At 63.9% G+C, this 20093-nt stretch overlaps 1 protein-coding gene across 2 annotated transcripts in view; it reads right to left on the bottom strand.

Moving 5' to 3' along the window:
* Positions 1–20093, bottom strand: part of Adgrb1 (adhesion G protein-coupled receptor B1) — a 91569-nt gene that overhangs the window by 878 nt on the left and 70598 nt on the right. For both annotated transcript variants that reach the window (XM_042700002.1, XM_042700003.1), the window contains 10 exons: positions 19921–20071; positions 19352–19421; positions 18376–18442; positions 16874–16959; positions 8885–9056; positions 7145–7240; positions 4149–4203; positions 1561–2261; positions 739–774; positions 79–186 (listed from right to left, as the gene is read on the bottom strand). In XM_042700002.1, coding sequence (XP_042555936.1) covers positions 79–186; positions 739–774; positions 1561–2261; positions 4149–4203; positions 7145–7240; positions 8885–9056; positions 16874–16959; positions 18376–18442; positions 19352–19421; positions 19921–20071 — 1542 coding nt within the window. The remainder of the gene's footprint in view (positions 1–78; positions 187–738; positions 775–1560; positions 2262–4148; positions 4204–7144; positions 7241–8884; positions 9057–16873; positions 16960–18375; positions 18443–19351; positions 19422–19920; positions 20072–20093) is intronic.

The raw sequence follows: 20093 nt of genomic DNA, 5'->3' as shown, positions 1-20093 counted from the left end.
AGCCCAAGCAAGGGGATGGGTGAGTGACCCAGAGGGCGGGGAAGGGGCTCCCACGGGCACCCTCCGCCCGCCGCAGACCTTGCCCTCCTGGCCCAGGGCCTCCTTGTCCTTCTCGGCCGCGTGCTGCAGCTTGCGATTCAGGTCCTGGAACAGGTCCTGGTGCCTTTTGCGTGTGTGCATGATTTTCTGTGGAGGGGACAGCGACCTGAGACGAGGGCCCAGCCCACCCCACTCTGCCCTGCCTGAGGCTGCCTGGGCCTCCCCCCCTCCCTGCCCAGGGGCCTCCCCCCCTCCCTGCCCAGGGGCCTCCCCCCCTCCCTGCCCAGGGGCCTCCCCCCCATCCCTGCCCAGGGGCCGGCTCCCCCCCTCCCTGCCCAGGGGCCTCCCCCCCTCCCTGCCCAGGGGCCTCCCCCCTTCCCTGCCCAGGGGCCTCCCCCCCATCCCTGCCCAGGGGCCGGCCCCTCCCCGTCCCTGCCCAGGGGCCGGCCCCTCCCCGTCCCTGCCCAGGGGCCGGCTCCCCCCCTCCCTGCCCAGGGGCCTCCCCTCCTCCCTGCCCAGGGGCCTCCCCCCCTCCCTGCCCAGGGGCCGGCCCCTCCCCGTCCCTGCCCAGGGGCCGGCCCCTCCCCGTCCCTGCCCAGGGGCCGGCTCCTCCCCATCCCTGCCCAGGGGCTGGCCGGAGCCGCCAGCTGAGGGGTTCAGAGTGGCCCCACATGTGTGTGTGGGAAGGGCAGCACCCACCTCAAAGTCCAGCTCTGCATACCGCGACTTGCGCCTCTGTGGAGAGAAGGGTCTGTGTTGTAGGTAACGGTTCCCCAAAACACCTGTCTGAGCACGCGGAGAACTGGCCATGGGACTGAAACCCACCCAGAGGAGCCGGCTGCCCTTTCCCTGTAACCATGAGACTGCTGGGGCCAGCGGGAAACAGCTGGTGGTGACAGGCCCAGGGCCTCTCCCCAACAGTGCCCTTCTGCCCTGGGATGGGCCGATGCCCCCCCTCCCCAGGGCACCTCCTCTCCCACATCTAGTGCAGGCCGAGGCCCTGTTCCAGGGGACTGCCTCTCCCACATCTAGGACCTGTTACCTCAAGCTGGCCCCTCGGTCTGTATACCACATGCCATGGCCAGCACACAGGCCAGGCAAGGACGTCCAGCCCCACCAGCTCAGAGCATGCCACCCAATAGGCAAGGGCTTATGCTTGGGGCCACGTGGCAGAGCCCAGCCAGCAATGAGCCTGGGCCAGGGCTGCACCGCCAGAAGCCGGGAGCTGGGCAGCAGAGCCTGTCCTGAGCCAGGGCAGGGCCCGAGGCTGTGCCTCGCCTCCGCCTGGGTCCCGTGTCCTGTGGGCTGGCGATCAGGAGCTCTGGTGGATGTAAGCAGAGACGCACTGCCCTGCCGGGCATCCAACGGGGCAACGGGGCAGCTTCAGCCACAGGCCAAGGCCACAGAGCACCAGCCGCCCTGGTGCTGGCTGCCTGCCGCCCTCGTCACCCTGACCCTCAGGCCCACCACACCCAGGGGTGGCCTGGCCCCTCATACGGGCCCTGTCCCAGCCCCCCTCACCTCCAGGGAGCTCACGGACAATGTGGCAACGTTCTCATTCTTGGTCCCAGCCACAGAGCTGGGTCCTGGGTGGACGGCCGGCTCTCCTGTGTCCCCCAGGCTGGAAGGTGCTGGCTCCAGGGTGGGAGGTGGGGGCAGGGGCTGCTGGGGCGGCGGGGGCGGCGGGGGTGGGGGCGGCGGGGGCTGGACGGGGGGCACTTCGGGGGGCCCGTTGCCCGGCGGCTCCCGCGAGGGCGGGCTGCGGGTGGGGAAGCTGGCGTCGGGCGCCATGCTCAGGTGGATGAGCCGTGTCTGGGGCATCTGGTCGATGTTGATGCTATACTTGGGCTCCTCCTTGGGCTTGGGCCGCAGCGTGGCTGTGGCCGTGGGCAGGATCACGTAGCTCGTGTCCAGAGCCTTCTCCTGGGCCCGGCTCAGCTCTGAGTCCAGCTTCTTGAAGATGTCCCCGTCACCGATGAAGGAGGACTTGGGTGCCTTGTCTTTCTTGAGGGTCAGCGAGTGGTTGGGGAAGTCGGGCAGCGGCCCGCCGGGGTAGCGGGGAGAGCCGTGCAGGTGCAGCTTGGACACGTTGGCCGGCAGGCTGTTGAAGGTGGGGGGCGGCCCCTTGGCCAGCTTCAGCTTCTCCTCCTCGGGCAGCGACGGCCGCTTGAGCGTGCCCGTGATGGTGGCCGTGCGGCAGGCGGCGATGTCCTTGTTCAGCACTGAGGGTGGCAGGCACGGGCAGCGGGGTCAGGGCGCGGCTGCCGCTCCGGCTCCCCACCGGACGCCCCACCCTGGCGCCCGCCCTGCCCCCGGTCCTGCGTCCTTTGTCTTCCCAACAGGTCTGGCCGGTGAGGTGCTCCTCTGCTGGCCTCTGCCGGTGGGGAGGGTGACTCCTACCAGAACCGCAGGCCGGACTCTCACAGCAAGGAGCGGGGAGCCCGGGAAGAGGGGGTGCCGGGCCCCAGGTGCACAGCCGTCAGGGGACTTGGAGCTTGGCACCGAGCCCAGACCAGCCCCCAGCGGCACTCGGGCCCTGCACCTCTGGCAGGCCGCTCTGGCCATCCAGGAGCCTGGGCCCCGTCCACGGCCCTGAGGCAACCTAGACCCAGAAGAGGCTCCTCTCCCAGGCCTCAGGCAGTCCACTTTCTCAGACTACCTGACCTCTGACCTGACTCCTCCAACCACCTGACATCTGCTTCTTGTCAGTCAATCGGGCCCCCCCTGGCCGGCCGAGCACTGAAGCTGCCCACGTCCCGGGTGCCCAGGCTGGCACTCTGTGTACTTCCTTCCCTCTATGACTCCACTTCTTTCCAAGCAGCTCCTCCCAGTCTCCTGGCCCTGTGGTCCACCCCTGCTGGCTCAGCCTGGCTCCCAAACCACACCCGGCACCAGCCCTGAGCCCTAGCTCCCTTCATGGTGTTAGCAGCTGACCTTGGTTGCCCACCACCTCCTCGCTGCCCGGGGCAGGGCCACTCGCCTGCCCGTGGGCCCTTCCCGCTGCTCGGGAGCTCCTCTTCTTCCCCACCCTCAGGATGGCAACCCTGGCCTCTGCCTGCCCCTCCCTACAGCCATCTTCCTGGGGGCCCCTTCCTGGGGGCCAGGGTCATCCCAGACACCTGGCGCTAGGGCGCGCTGAGAGGTGGGTCATCCGCACCCAAGGCCTGCGGCCTCCCGTCTCTGCTTGTCCCGTGAGCAGCAGCTGTGGCTGGGTGTGGTGCCGCTGTCCTACTCCTCCCAGCCCATCCCTCGCCCCCCACGCGGGGCTTGGGCCTGCACAGGTAACCACAGCACAGCTGCCGCTCTGCGCCTGCCGCTCCATTGGCACATAGGCAGGGCCTGCTGGCCCTGAGCCATGGGGACCCCTGGGAGACCGTAGGGCTGGGTCACTGGACACCGGAGGGAAGAGTCTCTGCCCGCTCCGAGGCCACTCCCCCAGGAGGCCTTCTGGGACCACCAGAGCATCGCAGACCTCTGCCTGGAGCTGCTCCAGCCCTACCCCGTGCTGCCTCTGAGGAGGAGACCCTTCAGTACCTGACCGACAGACATGCCAGGGAGCTTCCATGCAACACGTGGCTGTCTCCTGAGCGTTCCCTGATCCTGCAGCTGAGTCCTTTTGTTAGCTCAGCACTAGCCTAGGAGCCCAGTAACCAGTCCTGTCCTCTGCCTTCCTGCAGCGCCCACTGCTGCCTCTCCCGCCTGAAAGCCTGCCCCTTCCCCACACTCAGACCAACAGCGAAGAAATGGAGCTGACACGAGCATGGGTGTGCGACAGACAGGAGGCAGGTGCTGCTGGGGGGTGGAGGGGGTCTCTTGCATAGCTTGCCTGCCTCCCCCCATGAGGAGGGGCAAGGGAGGGCAGGAGGACAGAGGGGGCAGACCAGGAGGGTAGAGAGGAGAGGGCAGGAGGGGAGAGTGGTGGAGGGCAGGGCTACACTGGCCCCTAGGAGCGCACAGACCTCCTGCAGCCTCGGTCGGGACCAGGCCCAGCCGGGGCCCTGGCTTGGCCCACATGACAGACAGCCACGGATGGGACAGATGACAGACACATGACCGCGCGGTAAAGAGAAGGAAGCAGGTGAGCCGGCTTGGCCACCCTGCGCTCTCACCTGTCAGGCGCTCACCTGATCTACAGGCCAGATCCACGTCCTTCTCAAAGTCAGTCTGCAAGACAGAGACAGCGGGAAGGGTGAGTGCAGGGCCCAGCCAGGAGCTGCCACCGCAGAGCCACAGCCACACCTCCTGTGCGTGCACCTGCGTGCCACCACGGAGCCACAGCCACACCTGTGCGTGCACCTGCGTGCCACCACAGAGCCACAGCCACACCTGTGCGTGCACCTGCGTGCCACCGCAGAGCCACAGCCACACCTGTGCGTGCACCTGCGTGCCACCGCAGAGCCACAGCCACACCTGTGCGTGCACCTGCGTGCCACCACGGAGCCACAGCCACACCTGTGCGTGCACCTGCGTGCCACCACGGAGCCACAGCCACACCTGTGCGTGCACCTGCGTGCCACCACAGAGCCACAGCCACACCTGTGCGTGCACCTGCGTGCCACCACGGAGCCACAGCCACACCTCCTGTGCGTGCACCTGCGTGCCACCACGGAGCCACAGCCACACCTGTGCGTGCACCTGCGTGCCACCACGGAGCCACAGCCACACCTGTGCGTGCACCTGCGTGCCACCGCAGAGCCACAGCCACACCTGTGTGTGCACCTGCGTGCCACCATAGAGCCACAGCCACACTTGTGCGTGCACCTGCGTGCCACCACGGAGCCACAGCCACACCTCCTGTGCGTGCACCTGCGTGCCACCACGGAGCCACAGCCACACCTCCTGTGCGTGCACCTGCGTGCCACCGCGGAGCCACAGCCACACCTCCTGTGCGTGCACCTGCGTGCCTGCTCACAACTGCGAGGCAGTCCATGCGGGTGTGCACTGTGCTGTGCCCCCAAGAAGGCCGGTCCACGTTTATGGCCTGCCAGGAGGCCACACCCCGCATTCACACGAGTGCTCACAAGTGTGCGTGTGTGTCCACAGCCTGCCAGGAGGCCACACCCCGCATTCACACGAGTGCTCACAAGCGTGCGTGTGTCCACAGCCTGCCAGGAGGCCACATCCCGCACTCACACGAGTGCTCACAAGCGTGCGTGTGTCCACAGCCTGCCAGGAGGCCACACCCCGCATTCACACGAGTGCTCACAAGCGTGCGTGTGTCCACAGCCTGCCAGGAGGCCACACCCCGCATTCACACGAGTGCTCACAAGTGTGCGTGTGTGTCCACAGCCTGCCAGAAGGCCATACCCTGCATTCACACCAGTGCTCACGAGCGTGCGCGTGTGTGTCCGTGGCACACCCAGGAGGCCCTGCCCCCGCATTCACACAAGTACTTGCAAGCGTGCGTGCGTGTGTGTGTGTGTCCGTGGCACACACAGGAGGCCCTGCCCCCGCATTTACACAAATGCCCACCAGGAAGCCACAGCTCCGCGTTCATATGAACACTTGTGAACATGCACGTGCATATCCATGGCCCACCAGGAGGCCACACCCTTGCATTCACACAAATGCTCATGAGCTTGCATGTGTGTGTTCACAGCCTGCCAGGAGGCCCCTGCATTCACATGGGTGCTCCTGTGTGTACATGTGCACATCCACGCCTGCCCACGAGCTGTGCCCCTGCACTCACACGAGTGCTCACGTGTGCACATGCATGTCCATGGCGTGCATGTGCAGGTCCATCGCCCACCAGCAGGCCACACTTCTGCATTCACACAAGTGCTTGTGAGCGTGCACATGCGTGTCTACAGCCCACTCACGAGGCCATACCCCCACGCATTCACACAAGCTCTTGAGAGCTTGCATGTGCTGGACGTGTGGGGCGTGACTCCCCGTGGCCTTTGACGGTGTGCATGTGTACCCGGGTGTCTGCATGTTCATGGTGTGTGTGCGTGTATACTGCACCTTCAAAGGTGAGTGCATGTTCATAGTGTGTGTTCATGGTGTGTGTGCATGTGTATCTGTGCCTTCACAGGTGAGTGTCTGCATGTTCGAAGTGTGTGTGTGTGTGCACCCATGCCTTCATGGGAGTCTGCACATTCACAGTATGCATGTGTATCCACACCTTCACAGTGAACGTCTGCAGGTTCATGGTGTACGTGTGTACCTGTGCCATCACAGGTGTCTGCATGTGTGACGTGAATTGTGAGGCATGTGCTGTGGCTTACACATGTGCAAGCTCCTGTTTATGTATATTTGCATGCATGAGTGAATTGCATGTGTTTGTGTGAACACACACATGTCCTCTGAGGCCCGTGGAGTGGCTGGCGTCCAGCCATCTGGCTGAGCAGGGCTGCTGGTTGCAGAGAGAGCTCAGGCAGAGCCCTGGTCCCCACCACAGCTTGGGACAGCAGTGGAGAGTGGGGACAGGCAAAGGTGGGGAGCAGCAGTGCTCCCCACACTGTGAGCCCATCTAGAGACCTAGCGCCTCACCCAGGGTCCTTCCCTGCAAAGGCAGGAGTCAAGCTGTCTGGAAGATCAACATAGTCTTCCCTGAGGTCAGAAGTTAGGCTGGAGAAATGTCAGCGACAGGGAAGCTGTGTGCTCAAGAGTATCCCATACCCCAATACCTGTTTCCTTCTAGACAGAGATGCTGAGGTCCAGGGAAGGGCCTGAGGCCACTCCTCAGGGCAGAGCTAGGACAAGGCTGGGGGTGGGGGAGGACCCGCGCCCCTCCTGAGCCTCCAGGCATGTGAACCAGGGTGGAAGCAGCCCTCTAGCGAGGGGTGGGGAAGGTCTGGTGAGTGGACTGTCTGGACTGCAGGGCCCAGGGCCACTGGGCAGGATGTGGCAAGTCACACAGGAGCCCGGTGCCAGGGTGACCTGGGGTGAGGCCCGGGGTGGGAGGCCCGTGCAGCCGGGCGCAGGCACGGCCCCGCCCACACTCACCATCTCGGCCCACACCAGCCCTACACCTGGCCCAGGGGTTTCACCTTGGCAAGCCTCAGTTTCCGTAACTGTAAACCAGGTCTAATCCAGGCTCAGGGAGAATGTGGAGGCCCCACCAGGCAGCAGGGTGCCTACACTCCCCAGCCCCCAGTCCTACCATGAGCTGGGCATGGCCGTTCTGGAAGGAGCCACCTGAGTCCCCGTTGCCTTCCTCCTGGCGGTCCACCACGCGGCACTTCACAGCGTCCTGGACCTGGGGAGGGTGGGGGTGTCAGTGGGCCCTTCAGGGGGCAGCACCCCACACTGGCCACAAGAAGTGCCACCCATGGCTCAGGGGAGGGGAGAGGGGCCAGTGACGCGGCCACTCTGGGCTTTCCTGAGAACCCATCAGGATCAACTGCACCCCAGCGTCCCCAGCATTCTTTGGCATGTCCCTGGGGATGACATGTCCAGTTAAGGGACATCACTTCCCAGGGACATGGCCGTGGGGAGGGGCTGGGGCCGGCCATTCAGCCAGGATGGGGATTGTCAACAGGAGGCGGAGACTAGATATCCAGAAGGGTCTCCACAGGAGGAAGGACAGGGGAGCAGCGGTCACCCCAGGCCCAGTGCTAGGGACCACAGTGAGCTCCCAGGGAATGCGGGGCCTCTCGGCCTCCCCCTCTGGATTTCCTGACCATGACTCTGCACGCAAGTCCCACTCTGGGAGCCAGGCCGCCGTGGGGCCACTCTTCCCTGTCAAGGTCATCCGTCTGACCTGCTGCTCCTGTGCTCCTCTGCGGGCCTATGGACTCCACCGTCCAGCTCTTCTAGAACTCTCTCTCCAGTCTCTATCTGGGGGTGGAAGGTGCCCCCTCCAGGGGAGTTACCGAGCCCCTTTTCTCCCTAGGACGTTTCTGGTTCTTTTCTGGAGGCTACCCAGTTCTGTTTTGGGAGGCCAGGGAGGGCGCAGAGGCAAGAGTGTGGCCTCTGGACAGACAGGCAGCTGAAAGTGCGATGGGGCCAGCCTGAGCCACTGCCTGGGCCCGGCTGAGTGCGGTGGGGCCAGCCTGAGCCTCTGCCGGGGCCTGGCTCAGTGCCGCGGAGACGGCCGAGTGCCGCGGAGCCAAGGTGGCTGTGGCCACCGTGTCTCCTGGGATGGCGGGAGAGGCCTCAGAGCTCCCGCTCCCTCCTGCCTGCAGTCTGCCTCCCGGTGGGCTCAGTGGCTGTCCCTGCTCCCACCTTTCAACCCCAACGGCAGCCCCCGAGCACGTGAAGGGCTGTGGGCTCTGCCACAGGGGCACTGTGTGGCTGGGCCTCGGGAACTTCAGGCTCTCTTCCTCCCTGGGGCGGGAGCAGGGCCCCGGCACGGGCGGACCCTGGCGCCCAGCTCCCTGACCCTGGAGGGTCTCCTCCAGAGGCCCTGCAGAGGACGGGAGCACGGGAGAACGGGGAGACGCCGCCGGACTCCCAACATCCCTGCCTCCTGCAGCTGAGGCCACCGGCTGTTTTGCCCATGAACCTCTGAAAACTCCCACAGCAGGGTTCTAGGAAGTTCCAGGAAGAAAGGGAGTGAAGCCCCTCTGCCCTCAGCATCCTAACTGGCTGCTAGGGGAGCCACAGTCCCCCAGTGCGTCCATCTCTGAGGTCCAGACACATCTCCCTCATTACTGCCCCTTAACTCCCTCATTACTGCTGGCCTTCGGGACAGTTTGGTGAGAACCCAATATTGACATTTTCTGGAAAGCTCCAGAAACTTCCAGAAGCACCTGCCCTGGGCCTCCTGCTCCACAAACCTCATGAAGATGGGGCTGTCTGCCCCATGAGTGCTGGAAGATGCCCTAACCATGCACCCGGCTGTTTGTCTGCGGGAGGCCAGTGCCGCCTCCCCCAGCCCCTGTGGGGTGCTCGCGCCCACCTCTCTCCGCAAGATGCAGTGCACCATCACAATGACGAAGCCCTCCAGAGAGTCGAAGACGGCGAAGAGGATCTGGAAGAGGGCGGAGCGGCGGTCGGTGACCGCCAGCACAGCAGACATCCAGGTCAGCGCCAGCAGCGGCAGTACCACGCAGGAGCTCCACAGGGAGGCCCTGGGGACGGAGCGCGTCAGCTGCGGGCACCCCCCCCCCCCGCCCCATGGCTCCTCCTGCCCAGCTCTGCCCTCCCCCTTCCCAAGACCCTCCCTCCATCCCAGACCTGGGGGCTGCAGCGGAGATCGGCAGTGCCCGTGGACTCAGGGGCTCAGGAGGGTAGACCTCCCCCCCCCCGAGCCCTGGCAGGGCCAGGGAGCAGGCTCTCAGGGAGAGACTCGGGCCCCTGACTATCTAGAAGACGGGGCAGGGATGTGGACTGGAAGGGGACGAGATGCTGGGAGCTGGGTGGGGCGCCAAGACCCCTTAGTTCCAGCCTCCAGGGCTCAGGTCCCACGTGGCAGGGCAAGATGGCCAAAGGAGGAGGCATGCTGGCCAGGCCACAGCGGGAGAGCGAGGAATGTGGAGAAAGGGAGGGGCAGAAAGCTGAGGGGAGACAGGACAGACAGTGGACGGGACAGCTGGACAAAGCCAGGGGGTCAGAGGAGGCCAACACAGACAGAAACACAGCGGACAGGCATTTCTTCCTCTCCGGGGACCCCCTTCCCGGGCCTCCAGTGCCCTATCAGTCACCTGTGGGTCCACCTTGGGTGTCCCTACCCCTCAGGCAGCCCCCCACTTCCCCCGCCTGGCTACACACCTGCTGCCAGATAGGCACGGTGGGCACAGGTGCTCAGGAAATGTGCCCTGGTCCTGACTCAACACCACCATGGCTGTCAGAGGCCTCCTTCATTGGAGAACCACCCCCAGCATGCCTGGGGGGGCATGCCTGCCCCTGCCCGGTCCCCAGGGGTCAGCAACACTTATTCCTCTCATGGTCATCCCTCCATCCCCTCCAAAGAGGTGGAGGAACAAACAGCTCTGTCTGATATCACCCACGCTGGCCCCACCTCTTGAGGAGCTGGGGTGGCAGGTGTGGTGCCAGCTTGCCCTCATCTCCTGACCTCAGTGGTCAGCACAGCCTGCCTAGCTGTCCCCTCACCTTGACCCCAGCCCAGCCAGCCCGGCTTTGGTCCTGTTCCGGTGACCCTGTTCCGGTGAGCTGCCGGTCTTGGCTGCAGTGTCCCCACCCGACTCAGCTGCCGCTGCCTCCCCGGCTCCGCCCAGCCAAGGCCTCCTGGGTCTCAGACTCAGCCCTGCAGGTTCCCTGCCACTGAGGCTGGGTGGGTGGGGCAGTGGCCTGCAGAGCCGCGGTGGGCGCAGGGGCTCACAAAGCCCACACATCACCACCTTTGACCAACGCCCCTCTCGGCCTCCGCCTCCCCACCAGGTCAGCGGGCCCCACACCCCCTTGCTTTACTTGGGAAGCAGACGTTCTTTGAGCTATGGCCCTCACTCCCTCCTGGCCTGCCCCTGCGTCTTTCTGACTCCCAACAGGGGCCGGGTGTGCGGCTGACATCTTCAGACTGGCAGCTGGCCTGCGGCCGGGGGTGGGGGTCTGTCAATGACTCCCCCGAGTGCACTGCTTCCACAGTGGGGCTGTGGGGGGTGCAGGCAAGCACAGAAAGATCTGGAAAGGTGCACAGCAGCCCGACATGAAAGGAGCCAAGAGCTGCTGAAGGAAGGTTGGGGTGGGGCCGGGTCACTGCCCGCATTGCTCATGTGTGTGTGCAGGAGCTCCACACACCCTGCTCAGGGGGGTCCAGCCCCCAGCCCCCTGACTTCCTGGGGCAGAGGGTCATGGAGCAGCTGCAATGCTTGCTGGGCCCACACCCACATCCCACAGGGAACCCTGGACTCAAGCCCAGCGGGGAGCAGGCATGGAGGGGCCAGCGCCCAGGATGCCATTACTCTGACTCGAACATTTGCAAGTCACATACACAGTGCCTTATCCACATGCACACGCTCACACATATGCACACACCATCACTCACACCCATGCCCCATGCTCACACTTGCCCACTTGAGTCCTCATAATACTCTCCATGCATGTACTCTCCACGTGTGGACTCTGCACATGCCGAGTCTCCCACCTGTGCCCCTGACCACACATGCACACACCTGCACGCAGTCACATGCACACACTGCATGCGTGTACTCACACAGGCTCACTGCTCACACATGCACACACCTGCACGCAGCCAGTCACATGCACACACTGCATGCTTGTACTCACACAGGCTCACTGCTCACACATGCACACACCTGCACGCAGTCACATGCATACACTGCATGCTTGCACTCATAGGCTCACTGCTCACACATTCACACATCTGCACACAGCCAGTCACATGCACACACTGCATGCTTGTACTCACACAGGCTCACTGCCCACACATGCACACATCTGCACAGTCAGGTGCACATACTACATGCTTGCACTCACACAGGCTCACTGCTCACACATGCACACACATGCACACAGCCAGTCACGTGCACACAGTGCATGGTTGTACTCACACAGGCTCACTGCCCACACATGCACATACCTGAACGCAGTCAAGTGCACATACTACATGCTTGCACCCACACAGGCTCACTGCTCACACATGCACACAACTGCATGCACTCATGTGTACACACTGCATGCTTGCATCACATAGGCTCACTGCTCACACCTGCACACACCTGCACACAGCCAGTCACATGCACACAGTGCATGGTTGCATTCACACAGGCTCACTGCCCACACATGCACACACCTGCACACAGCCAGTCACATGCACACACTGCAAGCTTGCACTCACACAGGCTCACTGCCCACACATGCACACACCTGCATGCAGTCACATGCACACACCTGCACGCAGCCAGTCACATGCACACACCGCATGCTTGTACTCACACAGGCTCACTGCTCACACATGCACACACCTGCACGCAGTCAGGTGCACACACTACATACTTGTACTCACACAGGCTCACTGCCCACACATGCACACACTGCACGCAGCCAGTCATTTACACACATTGCAAGCTTGCTCTCACACAGGCTCACTGCCCACACATGCACACATCTGCACAGTCACATGCACACAGTGCATGGTTGCACTCACACAGGCTCACTGCCCACACATGCACACACCTGCATGCAGTCACATGCACACATTGCAAGCTTGCTCTCACACAGGCTCACTGCCCACACATGCACACACCTGCACGCAGTCACATGCACACACCTACACACAACCAGTCACATGCACACACTGCAAGCTTGCACTCACACAGGCTCACTGCCCACACATGCACACACCTGCACGCAGTCAGGTGCACACACTACATGCTTGTACTCACACAGGCTCACTGCCCACACCTGCACGCAGTCAGGTGCACACACTACATGCTTGTACTCACACAGGCTCACTGCTCACACATTCACACACCTGCACGCAGCCAGGTGCACACACTACATGCTTGTACTCACACAGGCTCACTGCTCACACATCCACACGCAGTCAGGTGCACACACTACATGCTTGCACTCACACAGGCCCACTGCCCACACATGCACACATCTGCACACAGTCACGTGTACACACTGCATGCTTGCACTCACACAGGCTCATTGCTCACACATGCACACACCTGCACGCAGCCAGTCACATGCACACAGTGCATGGTTGCACTCACACAGGCTCACTGCCCACACATGCACACACCTGCACGCAGTCACATGCACACACCTGCACACAGTCATGTGCACACACTGCATGCTTGCTCTCATACAGGCTCACTGCTCACACATGTACACACCTGCACGCAGTCACATGCACATGCTGCATGCTTGCTCTCACACAGGCTCACTGCTCACACATGCACACACCTGCACGCAGCCAGTCATGTGTACACGCTGCACACTTGCACTCACACAGGCTCACTGCTCACACATGCACACACCTGCACACAGCCAGTCATGTGTACATGCTGTACACTTGCACTCACACAGGCTCACTCAGCTCCAGCACTCCCTCTCACACACACTTGCTGGGGGCACTGCCCCTGGGTAGGTTGAGTGCAGGAGAGGGCGCTCGGGGTGCAGTGCACAGACCTGCCCACCCCCACTTGTGTCACGTGCCTCCCTCAGCCTGGCACTCAGAGGACAGGAGCCGGGGGCAGAGGACAGGGTGCTGCCCCCCAACCCTGAGGGGAATGGCAGAAATGAAAGCAAATAAAGAAAAAACATAAAACAAAGAAATCTGACTTTGGAGAGTGTGGACTTGCAGGGCTGCCTGGTGGGGGGGGTGGGCACTAGTGAGGCATTCCTGGTGGCGTGGGAGGGAGGTGGCGTGGAGGGAGGTGGCGTGGGACATGGGGAGGCTCCACGCTCAGCACACGGGAGTGGGCATGCAGGCGGCCGACTGTAAGTGAAATCAAAAGGCTGAAGCGAAAGCAAACAGGGCAACAGAAAAGAGCAAAACCAGCTAGGCGGCTGCAGCTCTCGGCCAGCTGAGGGACCTGGTCTAGGGTGTGGGGCGCACTTGGACAGGGGACCCAGGGCCGGAAGGCAAGGCAGGCAGCCTGAGCTGCAGGTGCCGGTGTCTGGCTGACTGCGGCTCTCACACGTACACTGAGCAGCAGGCCCCCAAAGAAGCTCATGCCACCGCTTCGTCCTGTGCAGCTTTATCTGTGTGGCCACCCTATGAGGACAGGCCCGGCTGCCAGCACTGTGAAGGGCTCACCAGAAGGGGAGCCCTTCCGCCTTCATCTGACCTGGGCAGCACCTCCCGCAGGTGCAACTGCCAGGTGCACGTACGCATGACCAGTGGGCCTGTCTGTGCCAGGAGAGGGTAGCTACCAGCCCAGAGCGTCCACAGGGGAGCTCCTGCACACCCTCCACCCGCTAGTCACACTCCTAAACCTCAGTGTACCCAGCTGGAAGACGGAAACAGAAAACAGACCGTGTCTCCATGGTTACCCTAAGAGCAGGGCACAAAGATGGGCTGGGGAGTGCTCCGCGCACCACGGCCTTGACGGCTGGAGCGGCTGCAGTCTGTGGGCTGTATGGCGTGGGTCCCAAACGTGGAGCGCTGTGGCCTCTTTGGAGTGTGTCCAAGGTCCCGCAGTGGTGTGGGAGGGGGGCAGGTGTCCCGCACTGTGTGTGTGGGGGCAGGTGTCCCGCAGTGGTGTGGGAGGGGGGCAGGTGTCCCGCACTGTGTGTGTGGGGGCAGGTGTCCCGCAGTGGTGTGGGAGGGGGTCAGGTGTCCCGCAGTGTGTGTGGGGGTGTCCCGCAGTGTGTGTGTGTGGGGTCCCACAGTGTGTGTGTGGGGGGGTCCCGCAGTGTGTATGTGTGTAGGGTGTATGTGTGGGGGTGTCCCGCAGTGTGTATGTGTGTAGGGTGTATGTGTGGGGGTGTCCCACAGTGTGTGTGTGTGTAGGGTGTATGTGTGGGGGTGTCCCGCAGTGTGGGGGGGCCCGCAGTGTGTGTGTGTAGGGTGTGTGTGTGGGGTGTCCCACAGTGTGTGTGTGTGTAGGGTGTATGTGTGGGGGTGTCCCGCAGTGTGTGTGTGGGGGGTCCCGCAGTGTGTGTGTGTGTAGGGTGTATGTGTGGGGTCCCGCAGTGGGTGTGGGGGTCCCGCAGTGTGTGTGTGGGGTCCCGCAGTGTGTGTGGGGGGCCTGCAGTGTGTGTGTGGGGGTCCCGCAGTGTGTGTGTGTGTAGGGTGTATGTGTGGGGGTGTCCCGCAGTGTGTGTGTGTGGGGTCCCGCAGTGTGTGTGGGGGTCCCGCAGTGTGTGTGGGGGTCCCGCAGTGTGTGTGGGGGGCCTGCAGTGTGTGTGTGGGGTCCCGCAGTGTGTGTGTGGGGTCCCGCAGTGTGTGTGTGTGGGGTCCCGCAGTGTGTGTGTGTGGGGTCCCGCAGTGGGTGTGGGGGTCCCGCAGTGTGTGTGTGGGGTCCCGCAGTGTGTGTGTGGGGTCCCGCAGTGTGTGTGGGGGGCCTGCAGTGTGTGTGTGGGGGTCCTGCAGTGTGTGGGTGGGATCCCGCAGTGTGTGTGTAGGGTGTATATGTGGGGGTGTCCCGCAGTGTGTGGGGGGGGTCCTGCAGTGTGTGTGTAGGGTGTATATGTGGGGGTGTCCCGCAGTGGGTGTGGGGGGTCCCGCAGTGTGTGTGTAGGGTGTATATGTGGGGGTGTCCCGCAGTGGGTGTGGGGGGTCCCGCAGTGTGTGTGTAGGGTGTATATGTGGGGGTGTCCCGCAGTGTGTGGGTGGGGTCCCGCAGTGTGTGTGTAGGGTGTATATGTGGGGGTGTCCCGCAGTGGGTGTGGGGGGTCCCGCAGTGTGTGTGTAGGGTGTATATGTGGGGGTGTCCCGCAGTAGGTGTGGGGGTCCCATAGTGTGTGTGGGGGGGTCTCGCAGTGTGCGGGGGTCCCGCAGTGTGTGTGTGGGTGTCCCGCAGTGGGTGTGGGGGGTCCCGCAGTGGGTGTGGGGGTCCTGCAGTGTGTGTGTAGGGTGCATGTTGGGGGTGTCCCGCAGTGGGTGTGGGGGGTCCCGCAGTGTGTGTGTGTAGGGTGTATATGTGGGGGTGTCCCGCAGTGTGTGCGTAGGGTGTATATGTGGGGGTGTCCTGCAGTGGGTGTGTGGGGTCCCGCAGTGGGTGTGGGGTCCCGCAGTGTGTGTGGGGGGTCCCGCAGTGTGTGTGTAGGGTGTATGTGTGGGGGGTCCCGCAGTGTGTGTGTGTGTAGGGTGTATGTGTGGGGGGGTCCCACAGTGTGTGTGTAGGGTGTATGTGTGGGGGGTCCCGCAGTGTGTGTGTGTGTAGGGTGTATATGTGGGGGTGTCCTGCAGTGTGTGTGTAGGGTGTATGTGTGGGGGGTCCCGCAGTGTGTGTGTAGGGTGTATATGTGGGGGTGTCCTGCAGTGGGTGTGGGGGTCCCGCAGTGTGTGTGTAGGGTGTATGTGTGGGGGGTCCCGCAGTGTGTGTGTAGGGTGTATATGTGGGGGTGTCCTGCAGTGGGTGTGGGGGTCCCGCAGTGTGTGTGGGGGTCCCGCAGTGTGTGTGTGGGTCCCGCAGTGTGTGTGTGTGGGGGGTCCCGCAGTGTGTGTGTGTGTAGGGTGTATGTGTGGGGGGTCCCGCAGTGTGTGTGTAGGGTGCATGTGGGGGGGTGTCCCGCAGTGTGTGTGGGGGTCCCGCAGTGTGGGTGGTAGGAAGGCCCGCAGAAGGCTGCTCATCTTGCGCCTCACAGACCAGGATTGAGGACAGGGAATGAGGGCTGGTCCTCCGCCGCAGAGATGCTGAGCTCCGAGCCCGGAACCTCCCGCACACCTGCAGCACAGGGTCCCAGGACAGAACCCAGCAGCACCAGGGGGAGTTCTGCTGCCGCTGCTCACGGGGGAGAGCAGGAGGAGCCAGGAAGAGACAGAGACAGAGACACCAAGCAAGACTGGCACAGAGGGGGGGCAGGGGAGGACCCCACGCAGATACCAGCGGCAGGACAGAGACAGAGCGGGCAGGGGAGGAAGAGGGCTTGGAGGGAGGTGGGGCTTCCGCCCAGCCTCCTGCAACCCTACTGGTGCCAGGGCCATTCTGTTCTCCTGGCCAGGCACGCCGTTGGTGCCCAAGGGCCACTCCCCTGCTCGGACTGTCCTCCACAGAAACCCATGGTGGGCAGCAGGGGGCCCCTGGCCAAACTGAGCCCGTGAGCAACAGCACCTCTAGTCTGGGGATCTCACAGACTCCCCCCCCCTCGCCCCCATAACAACAGACAGAGAAGCAGAGGCAGCGCGTGAGGTGGGCCTGGCTGCGTCCCCCAGGCCTCAGCTCTGCAGGGTCAGAGGGGGTGGCGGGGCCTCTGCAGCGGCGGGGCTCAGCGCAGGGCTCAGCGTGGCGGGCGGGGGCTGGGACTTCCCAGCTCATGGTGGCAAGGTGCGAGGGCAGCCCGGGCCTACCCTGCCCGCTCCTTCAGCTTCTTGTCCGTGATGCCATCTTTGGACACGAGTTTGTTGAAGACCAGGATCCCGATGACCATGTTCACCTGCCGGGCAGAGGCGGGCATGGGCCAGGTGCCCAGCTGCCCGGCAGCTAGCTGCAGCCACGCCCCGGTGCCTGGTAGAGCACCAAGGTCACTCCAGCGCTGCCACCAGGAAGACCCATGGCTGGCCAGTGAGGAGCCTCAGCAAGTGGCACCCCTGCCCGGCCTCCCCCCCCGCCACGCCTCCCCCCTGCCCCACCTTTCCCCTGCTCCACCCCTGCCTCAGCCCCAGGTGACTCCGCCACTCCGCCCAGGGCTAAGGATGTCCTCAGCTCAAGACAGGAGCTGGGGCTGTGCCCCACGAGCCAGCTCTGAACCCTGGGGACCCCGAGTGTCTCTCCCCGGGCATCTGCTTGCTCCTCACCTCCAGGCAAAGAACTGCAGGCCCCTGGGTTCACACTACAGAAAGGGTGGCTCGGCCCTAGTCCCCAGCCGGGCCCCTGGGGTTCGAGGTGGGGCGCCTAGAACTCCAGAGTCCACATACATGTCCATGGGTCTGCCTGCTAGGGTGTGGCCCGGCTGACTAACTGCTAGGGAGGAAAGGGTGGGCGGTCCTGGTCCCCACTACCAGTCAGCAGCAGGCTCCACACAGCCCCATCCTGGAGGGACGGCCGCCGTGGGGGCAGGGGTGAGGCCCAGCACAGACAGAGTCCAACCTAGTTGGCCACACATCCCTTCCAGCCTCCACCCTTAAATGGCACCAGGCCCCACAGAGGCACTGCCAGGTGCTGGTTGTCCTGGCCTCGCCCATCTGGGCAACTCTGAGGAGTAAGGAACAGGGGTCCACCCCATGGATGCTGCCAACTGCCTCTGTCCACCGCCTCAGACTCCACTCACATCCTGCAGGGCAGCCGCCCAGGGCCGCTTGTCCACCAAGTCCAGCCTGTGCTGAGCTCCTACTATAACGGTGGAGCAAGCTACAGCAGAACCCTTCTCAGCTGGGTCTGCAGTCCTGGGGCTCCCTGTCTGTCCACGGTCCTGGGGCTCCTTGGTTTGTCGCCCCGGGGCAGGTATGGGAACTGGGCTCGGTGCCAGGCAGTGAAGAGGTCCGTGGCCCTGGGCAGGCTCCCATCCTTGAGACAAGCAGCTCCCGCCCACAGCACCCTGGGTACTGGGGGCTGGGAGTGGATGCCTGTGACCTGGACCTAAGCTGCGTTCTCCCTTGGCTCCCATTGTTCACCCATTTCTAATCACCAACCAAGCCTGCACTGTTCAATGATTAGGAAAACTGTGCTCATTCAGAGCCAATTCTCCGCCCTACCCCAGCAGCCTGCCATGTGGTCAGAGGGGCTGGGAGCAGGCCCCTCTGTGACCCCACACCCCGGGGTGGGGCCCCAAGCAATGTCTCCACCAGGGCAGCCCAGAGGCAGGCGAGCCGAGGGGCAGGAGTGGGGAGGGAGGGGGCAGGCAGGCCAGTACCAGCACGACGGCGGCAGCAGGTCCCACGAAGGCATAGAGCAGTCCCCCCTCCAGCGAGAGCCAGCAGCTGCGGAGGAGACTGGAGGTCAGTGCTGTTCCCAGGCAGAGATGTGTGGGAAGGTTAGGGGCTGGGACCGGGGAGGGAGCTGCCCTCCTACATGCAGGGCGCGTGGTGCACATGGTTCTCCGGAGCCTCCACTTACAGATGAGGAACGGGCCCAGCACTGGGGACAGGCCCGCTCAGAACCCCATCTCCCCTTCGGAGGCTCGCACTGGTTCCTGACCTGGCATCGGGGGGTCCCCTAGCCTCAGCTCCAGGCTATGCGCTCACACCCTGGCTGGCCTGGTGCACGCCAGTCCCCGCTCCGACTCCCTGGACCGCTGGCAGCCGTGGGGACACTTGGTGTGCTGCGGGGTCTCCACCGGGGTCCTGGCCCATCGCCCCCCCCCACGTGGCAGCGTTAGCCATGCCCCCACTCTGCTCCCTCTCCTGCATCTCCACAGGTCTCTGTTCCTCCCCAGCCCCATCCTGAGCACATGGTCTTCCCACTCTACCACAAGGCCCAGACTCCTTTAGGGTAGCCCCAAGTGCTTTGGTTGGCTCTCAAGGCCCCAGGACCTGGCCCAGGCATCAGAACTGCTGTCTGTGGAATGGACTCATGCCTGCCCTGCAGTGAGGGTACTGGGAGTTGGGGTGTCTGCTGTGTCTGACTGTTCTGGGGCCTCCTCTTCGCCACGCTTGCATACGGAGGGCGACCCCCACGATCTCCCAGTTGGATGGGTCCACACCATCTTACCCCACCTGTAGACTAGGCAGAGGCTGGCCAGCTGGGTGTAAGGGCTCACCTCTGGGCCCTGGGAGCAGTGCAGACACGGCCAGCCAGACAGGGGAGGCCTGGCCAGCCCACACACCTTGCGGGCTGCAGGAGGCATGGGATGCCATGTGGCCGTCCTGTACCCCACCTGCCCAACTCACTAGTTCATGGTGCTGTAGCCTTTGGCCTTGGTGAATCCCACGGAGATGGCCACCACCAGCGCAGGGAGCCCTGAAGAAGGACCGGAAGGAGGGACATCAACCCACCCCCAATCTACCCCTGACCCTGTCACCTCCACCTGTGGGGGGAGGGGGAAGAGGAGGCTGTGAGTTCTCCCCTCCCCACGCCCCCCGCACCGATGGACAAGGGGGGAAAGGCTGTGCCTTTGATGTCCCCGACAGACAGGGACACCGAGTGCCAGAGCTGGGCAGAGGACAAAGACGGGACAATGAGGAGAATGAGACGCCCGGTTATCAAGGAAATGAAAAGGCCAAATCCACATAAAACAGGCATTGTGTTCATTCAGCGTAAGCATGAACAGGACAGGCAGACACCACTGGACGGCTTGTCCAGTCAGAGTAGCCTGACTGCCACGCGTGCCCGGCAGGCCTAGGAAGGGGCAGGAAGCACCGGCAGGACGGGGACAAGGACGGGGGCGCCGGGGTGCTCAGCGTGCAGCCACCCTGCGCCCACCCTGCCACCCGCCCTCTCCCTGGCCACCCCCGCTCACCCCAGCCCAGGCAGAGGAAGCGCTTGCGGACGAGCCGGCTCCGGAGGCGGCCGGTGACAGCCATGTAGGACTGCCAGGCCTCGGTGAGCACCCAGCAGAAGGAGGACAGGAAGAAGAAGTGCAGGAAGGCCGCCACCAGCGTGCACACCACCTGGACAGCGGGCGTCCAGGAA

This window comes from Dipodomys spectabilis, unplaced genomic scaffold, assembly GCF_019054845.1.
Source record: "Dipodomys spectabilis isolate Male_0828 unplaced genomic scaffold, ASM1905484v1 ptg000264l, whole genome shotgun sequence".
Classification (NCBI taxonomy): domain Eukaryota; kingdom Metazoa; phylum Chordata; class Mammalia; order Rodentia; family Heteromyidae; genus Dipodomys; species Dipodomys spectabilis.
The sequence above is the reverse complement of the archived record's forward strand: the minus strand, read 5'-3'. Positions and strand labels throughout refer to the sequence as shown.